This window comes from Gallus gallus, chromosome 5, assembly GCF_016699485.2.
Source record: "Gallus gallus isolate bGalGal1 chromosome 5, bGalGal1.mat.broiler.GRCg7b, whole genome shotgun sequence".
Taxonomy (NCBI): domain Eukaryota; kingdom Metazoa; phylum Chordata; class Aves; order Galliformes; family Phasianidae; genus Gallus; species Gallus gallus.
In genome coordinates, this window is record NC_052536.1 from 18,041,843 (window position 1) to 18,049,125 (window position 7,283).

Consider the following 7,283-nt stretch of genomic DNA (forward strand, 5'->3'; position numbering starts at 1 on the left):
GAGTTGACTCCCCTCCTGTTTATTGGCTCCCTTGAGGTACTGAAAGGCTGCAGTGAGGTCATCCCGCAGCCTTCTATTCTCCAGGCTGAACAAGCCCAGCTCCCTCAGCCTGTCTTCATAGGGGAGGAGCTCCAGTCCTCTTTGTGGCCCTTTGGACCCTCTCCAGCAGCACCCTGTTCTCATACACTGTGAGCTGCAGACTGTCCCTTTCTTAATTAGGAAAGAATGGAAGTAAAAATGTGATTAGTTAGCTTGCAGTATTTAAAACTGCAGTAAGCCAATGATTGCCTTACATTACTTCAAAACTTCTAGTTTCAACTTTGTATCTCATGACTAAATTTTTTCATTTTTCCTTGAAGTGGTTACAGCTTCATAGTCTGGGGGAAGGTATTGAGATAAAGATGAAAACCGTAAAGGCAGGCTGTACACTTTTGAGTTACGATGTAAAGAAACTTAAGCATCTGCAGCCCAAATAGCTAGTTTAAACCAGAGCCTGTATTTTTTGGTTTGTGTTCTGTTTGTTGTAGTTGTATTTGTTTTGTTTCCATGCATAATTCTGGTGCCTCTCGCATATTTTCTAGGTCGTGGAGGGCCCCCAAGACCAAACAGAGGGATGCCTCAAATGAACGCTCAGCAAGTGAATTAAACAAATTCACAGGATTACGTTCAAACGCCAAAAACACACTGGCCAGTGTACTATACATGTTACCAGAAGAGTTATCATCTATTTGTTCTCCCTTACAGGAAGTTTGTTGTAAAGGGACTATTTTCATTACCCATAATGACAGGACTACAGTTGCCAGCTTTATATTACCTGGATATGGAAAGAAACGAAACAACGTTTACTCTGCATGTTCTGTCCTAAGCATCATCTTGAGCCTTGCACATGAGATTCAGATTCCTCACCCTTGCTAAGAATAATGCAAAAAAGGCAATTTTCAGGGTGATCCGGTCTCTCCATGGTTAACTGAAGTGGCAGGAAAAAGCAAAGACTCGCTTCTGACATTAAAAGTGATGCAACAAATTCGGATATAATCTGCAAATTCATAAAGAATTACTGTGGTGGCAAAACCTAATGTGACGAAACTTAATGTTCCCATGAAAGGATTGAAAAAGTGAAGTGTGGCTTGGTAGAGCAACTGCATTTCAGCTTTTTCGTATTAAACTGAAGCACTGAACAGTTAAAGATGTGTAGCGATGCATATTTCCTTAAGTAGGCTTATAGCCAGTTTTTGACAAAGAAGAAGCGCCCTCAGCTACGGCGCTGCTCATCACCAGGCCCCGTTCACTGTGGCTGAGGATTTAAGATCGCTTGCATAACTGCTAATGTTATTGTGTCATTTTTTTAAAGAAAAAAGCTTTGATTTGGCACTTCAACAAAATTTTGCAACAAATGCGAGTTATAATCTGGATGGCCACTGTATATTTGATGTGAAGTATTTAGATATCTCTCTGAAACACATTTAAGTTTCTTTGATAGCAATGACTTTTGTAAGGATTGGTACTCTCTATCATTCCTTATGACTTGCACATTGTCTGTCACTAATACTTGACTTTGCTGTATTATCACCTAAATAACTGATGCCGGTACTGATGGAAATCTCTAATGGATAATCATAACACTTTTGGTCACATGTCCTTTTGTCTTTCCTGCAGCCTTGAAGGTTTTAAGAAATCTCAAATGCCCGCTGCTGCTGCCCTTTTAATTGCTATCTTTTGAAAAGCACCAGTATGTGTTTGAATTGATTTCCCCTTTTAAGGGAAATGACAGCCAGCAGTTACAGTTCTAATGGTATAAGCAAGACAAATAAAACATGTTTATAAAAATTGTATCCCGAACACTGGTTTTCAGCGACTGAAACAAATCTAATGTAATGGGGTTACGCTGCATTAAGGTTTTCTTTTTTCAATGAAAGATTTTCCTGAATAGTTGTCAAACTCCCCTTTTCTGATTTGATTCAAATATCTGTGACATCTAGGACGTTTTTCTTTTCATCAAGGCAGCAATGTGTAGAAGAAATGGCATAAAACTAGGAGCTGGAAATTACCAAGTTTTTACTGTATGCTTGTGGTATAATCTTTGGAAAATCACTTGTGCCTAACTTTTGTGCACATGCACTCTCTCTGCAGTGGGGAGAATATATTGATAGCTGCCTCCATAGAGGTGTTGGTAGTTGTGTTGCGTTTGTAGCATGTGCAAGAAGAAAAGTGCTGTGTTGCTCATCATACAGTTCCTGCGTGTGGAAGGGTGACGTTAAGGAACCCATTGCTTAACTGTTATATGCAGAACTGAAGGTTGTTTTTGCTGAGGTTTGCTCAGAGGGACATTTCTACTTCGTATCACAACTGAACTTTCAGAACTTCTTGTATTTTTTGACTTCATTGCTGAATAGTCTGGAACTCCATACAGATAGGTGGTAATGTCACTTTTCCAACTTAAGTGTGAAGAGCACAACAAGTTTTTACTGAGGAGTGATAAGCTTTTGAAGACAATGCTACACAGCAAACACCTTGTAACAATGCTGATGGCTAGAAGCACAGCACTTGTAGTCAAGGCCTAGGAACATTCCAAACCAGTGTAAACATAAAACCTGCAGTCCGGTAAGAAGTTGCTGTTCTGTGTCTTTTTTAGGAAGCTATTACAGAGATAATAGTCCCAACTGGTTTTTTTTAACTGGAAAAAAAAAAAATAAAAGACAAACCTTTTAATGCTGAACTGATGTAGGAAACAGTGATTTTTTTTTTCTTTTTGTGTGCATCAGCTTATTTTGAAATGGTTGGTAGAATATAAGCTATTCAGCCTTTCTGTTGCACACCAAATGCGAATTCAATAGCTAATTGTAGTTGGATAGTAAACTTGCAGCATACTGAATTAAAGACCACTGAATTGAGCAGAACATTCCACTGAAGGTTTTTTTGAAGCATAATTTAAATTTATTAAAAAAACGTGGGTGTTTGAGAGGCCTCTTATTTGAGATGCAAAGTTGTAAGCCTTTTCGTGTATGAAAATGGTCTTTAGAGTAGCTGTTCTACTGTATGCTGGTAGAGGGAGATGTGTTACGATAATTACTATAAAACAAGTACTTAATACGTGTTTAATCTGGGAATTTGCACTGACTCCTTTAATCTCAATACATGCAGCTAATAAACAGTATACTGAAAAATTGCCTCGAGTCACAGTATGGCACATAGATTCATTAACTGGTTTTCTGGCCTGTTCAGGGGGTCTGTCAGTCAACCTTGTGGTTGGTTGTAAGGGTCCAGCTTGTTTTCTTTGCTTGGTCCACTGCAGTGCAAGTGTGGTGCTACACGTTTTAAAAGACTGTAGAGAGAGAGAGAGGACTTCAGAACTTTTAAGTACCTTCACTGCTTGAATTACTTCTAGATCTGAGTTGCATTCAGATCAAAAGCAATCCTAGATCACTTTCATTTGGAAAAAAGAAAATCTGTCTTTTGAACATGGAACAGTTACAAAAAGTGATGGTAAGGAGGCGAAATAGGTAGCAGTTCTGGCCTGGTTTTGTTGTAGTGCCCTTTCTGGACGCCAGGGGGGCAAATATCGTACTTCTGAGCCTGTGTATAAATACATCAATTGCTCTCATGGTAGTTTACTTTATTTTTCTCTGAATTGGTCTTTTCAGAGTATAACAGACAAGTAATGACTGCCTTCTGGCATATGCAGCTATTACGAGAGGTGTTTTTATTCCAAGCTGGGACTTCATTACCTAATGTAGCGAGGCTGTGATAACACAGAATGTGTTTGAGAACCAGCTTTTAGCATTGCAGTCTGTAATAAAAAAAACTCTTGAATGAATCACATGTAAGGTGGCTCCAGATTTTCCCAGATGTTTCTACGTACTGTATCTGGGACACTTCAGACCTTTCTGGACGTGCTGTGTAACTCAGAAATCATGAGCTGCTTGTCATACCTAAGGTCAACCTTGTCCTCCGTAGTTCTCCATGTACATTGGCTCTCTTCTAAAGAACAGTCCACTAATACAAATCTTGGTTTTTGCTATGGAGTTAATTCTAGGCTTAACTGCCATTTTTCTTTCCAGGGTATAGCAGTAAAGCATTGAAGTCTTATGACTCTAGACATTGTCCAGAGTAGCTGCAAGAATGATACTGATGTCTGGTTAGTAGCTAATGACTTATTCTGGTGGGACTCTGTAACTTTCAGAGAATTTCAGGACCTTAAAAGTCTTCTCAAAATGTCCCCAGTACCTTATGTTTTAGGAAGATTATTTGATTGGGTTTGAGGTTACCTTCATGTACATTCTCATTGTAGAATGGACGAGCCGTCCTCTCCCCAAATGGCATTTGAGTAATTACTTTGGAAAGGGAGGTGTTGAAATGGCTTTAACCGTAGGCAAATATTCAAAGTATGTTAATTAGTACTGAGAAAGCAGTGACTTCCTGTGATTAATTGCAGATAGGGCAAAAACTTTGTAATCCAGCAGAAAAAGGTAAATGATCAGAAGAGTGTTGACCCTCCTGGTCTTTATTTGAAGGTCTGGCAGTAGCCAAGCCACATAGCTGACTTTTTTTTTTTACCATTTCTTTGCAAGAATCATTCATGATAAATGCTCATCTGAGATGCAGATGTTCAGTGTCAGTGCGCAAAACTGTGCTGTATTCTTCAGATTTCTCCTTACCTCAAGTCTGCTGTAGGTACAAAGGAACACGAGGAAGCTGCTTGATACTGAATTCCATTAATAAGACTGTCGGAGTCACATCTTAAAGATAAAGCTCCTCCTTCCTCTTGTCCATGCAAAACTCATCTTGAGTGAACTTTATGCAGACTACCTAAACAGAAATAAAGATAAACATTTATAGATGGAGTTGAGGTTTGCAACTAAATGAACAGAACTTCCTCAGTCTTTCAGACCTGTGCACCTATTTTTACAGTGTTCCATCTGCATTCAGTGTGGAAAAAATGAAGGTATTTAATCATTTGAGCTGGCACCATCAGTTCTGCAGATTAGATGGGTAGTTATCTTTTACCTCTGAGTGACCTGAAAATCAGTGCTGTGTCTGAGAAGCAAGCAAGAAATTGTCCTAAACAACAAATTTTCCTTTTCAACTTCAAAAGATAATGGTTTTCTTTTTAAAACTCGAGCTTAAATATAGTTATTACTGTCTTCTGGAAAATGCATTGCAAAAACTGTTATAATATCCTTGTAATTCTTTTTGTAAATTATAAAACTACTTTATTCCATCACAAGATCAGGAACGAAGCGTGCAATTAGTCTCATGTTAATGTCAGATTTCTTACGTTCAGCGGCAGAATTAAGTACAAGGAGCTTTCACATTAACTTCGGGAAAATTCCATTGTTTAATGTGAGATTGGCATACTCTGTGCTCATTATCATCTGTGATAATGACTTAAACTACTTTTGTTTGGCCATTATGTTTTTTCAGAGGTAGAGGGGGAAGGTCCTTCAAACTGTCCCGTCTGCAACTCCTCGTATTCTCTGGCATTAAATGTTTTTCATCCCAATCAGCACATCTTCTAAGATGAAAAAGGGATGTTTCTGATTAGCACTACACCTGTGTGTTTAGGGATTGATAGTGCACTCAAATCATCTAACGTTAAAATTAAGAAATGTAACCTCAGGGGAAAGCTGTAAGTGGACTTTTAAAGAAACTTAATGTCTCTTCCTGTACCTGAAAGAAAGCTCTGACCCTCATCTACTTTTATGAAGATTTAGAAGCAGCATCTTGGATTTCTGTCTCTGTTTCTACAGAATTTCATGAACCGGGTATGTTGAATTTCTGGTGTGGTATCATAGAGCCTCTGATAAACTGGAGACTCTGATAAGAAACTAATTTTCTAAATGGTCTATCTAAGAGAAGAGGTGCTATTCCGTTTGTTTTCTTAGGCTTTTTGAACATGATGTAATTAATGTTATTTGTGATTTTGTAGGTCTAGCCTTAATGGAAGGAAGGAAGGAAGGAAAATTGTTTCCCAAATTCACATCTTAAAGCCACCTTGAGCAGTGTTTCAGAGAACTGTATTAGCAAAATGACATTCTAACCTGACAGTTGTGTTTGTTTTGGGTGAGATTGCTCAGTGTTAGCTCTTATGGGATAACAGCTGCACCAAAAGTTACGTTTCTTCAGCCCCCATCTCCCCTATTCCTTCATGTTCGTGAAATAATCAAACGGGTGTAACTAGCTCAGCCCAACTATGGTGTCCAGTTTCTGCTTTGTATAAATGTGCTCAGATAATCAATGGATCAGGAGTACAGCTGACTTTTTGTCTCCATTACCCTTGTACTAAATGAAAATATACTGATGTTTAAGGCTATTCCATTTTAGAACAAATTTTAGTAAAGCACCTACCGCGCAAAACAACTCAGCGTTACCTTCGAGTTAACTCGCAGGGCCCACTTTTCCAATGGCCTTAAACACACCTACGTCTTCACAGTTCTTGACCTCTCCGTTTAAAACAGATTGGCTCATAGCTTATGTAAACATCTGAAAAATAAATAACGGCAATGTTTTATGTCCTTTTAAGCAACTATTCCATACCTATCCCTTAGGAACGGATTTGCTGTGCTTCTGCCGTGCTGGTGACTTTGTTGGTATACCTGGCTTCACCTCAACGTTTGTCCTCCAGCCTCAGAGATTTTGGATTCAATAGTTTGATCGTGGTTGGTTTTTTGGGGTTTTTTTTGCTATATTTTGAAACTTCGGTACTGGAAGGCAGACCGCTGCCATGCTTTCACGTCGCAGCTCCACCGCCACACAACTTCTGTTTGCTGTAGGTCTCCCAGCAGCCGTGGTTTACCCCGCAGCACAGCTCGAGCGTTACTTTTATAGCGAAGCGAGGTAACTGACATTTCTTAGGCTTTAACAGTTTGTTATCGTACAGTACCGTACCCTCCTGCCTCGTCCTATTTCTGTGCCCGCGTTCCTCCGGCAGCAGGGCTGTAATGGCGGCGCTTACCGCGGCGCGAGAGGCGCGCGGATCGCTCCAGCTTTGCAGACGTTGCAAGCAACGCTTATTTCGGGAAAAAGGCATTAAAAGGTTTTGAAGTTTGCTTCAGCCCGTTTTTACAATCGGTCACGCCGTCGCTCGGGCACGCGTGGCGCGCAACTGAGGCCAGTCTGCACAAACGCCGAGAAGCTTTAACGCGGAGATCCTTCTCAGCAAAGCCACGGGCGCTCCCGAGCTCAGCAGCGCCTCGTCCCGCCGCGTGCCGCCAGCACGAGCACGCTCTCCGAAGCGCCGCCGTTCGAACAGCCGGCACGCCCCGCGGCCTCCCCTTCCGCCGAGC

At 40.4% G+C, this 7,283-nt stretch overlaps 1 protein-coding gene and 1 long non-coding RNA gene across 3 annotated transcripts in view; one reads left to right on the top strand and one right to left on the bottom strand.

The window, feature by feature from the left end:
* Window positions 1-3,173, top strand: part of CAPRIN1 (cell cycle associated protein 1) — a 34,715-nt gene extending 31,542 nt beyond the window's left edge. For both annotated transcript variants that reach the window (NM_001031365.2, NM_001398432.1), the window contains one exon: window positions 582-3,173. In NM_001031365.2, coding sequence (NP_001026536.1) covers window positions 582-646 — 65 coding nt within the window. In that variant the 3' untranslated portion in view covers window positions 647-3,173. The remainder of the gene's footprint in view (window positions 1-581) is intronic.
* Window positions 1,891-7,279, bottom strand: LOC101750856. The gene is made up of 3 exons (XR_005860409.2): window positions 6,594-7,279; window positions 6,369-6,480; window positions 1,891-4,806 (listed from the first exon to the last, which is right to left on the bottom strand). It is a non-coding gene; the product is annotated as an uncharacterized LOC101750856 (long non-coding RNA).
* Between the last annotated feature and the right edge of the window lie 4 nt (window positions 7,280-7,283).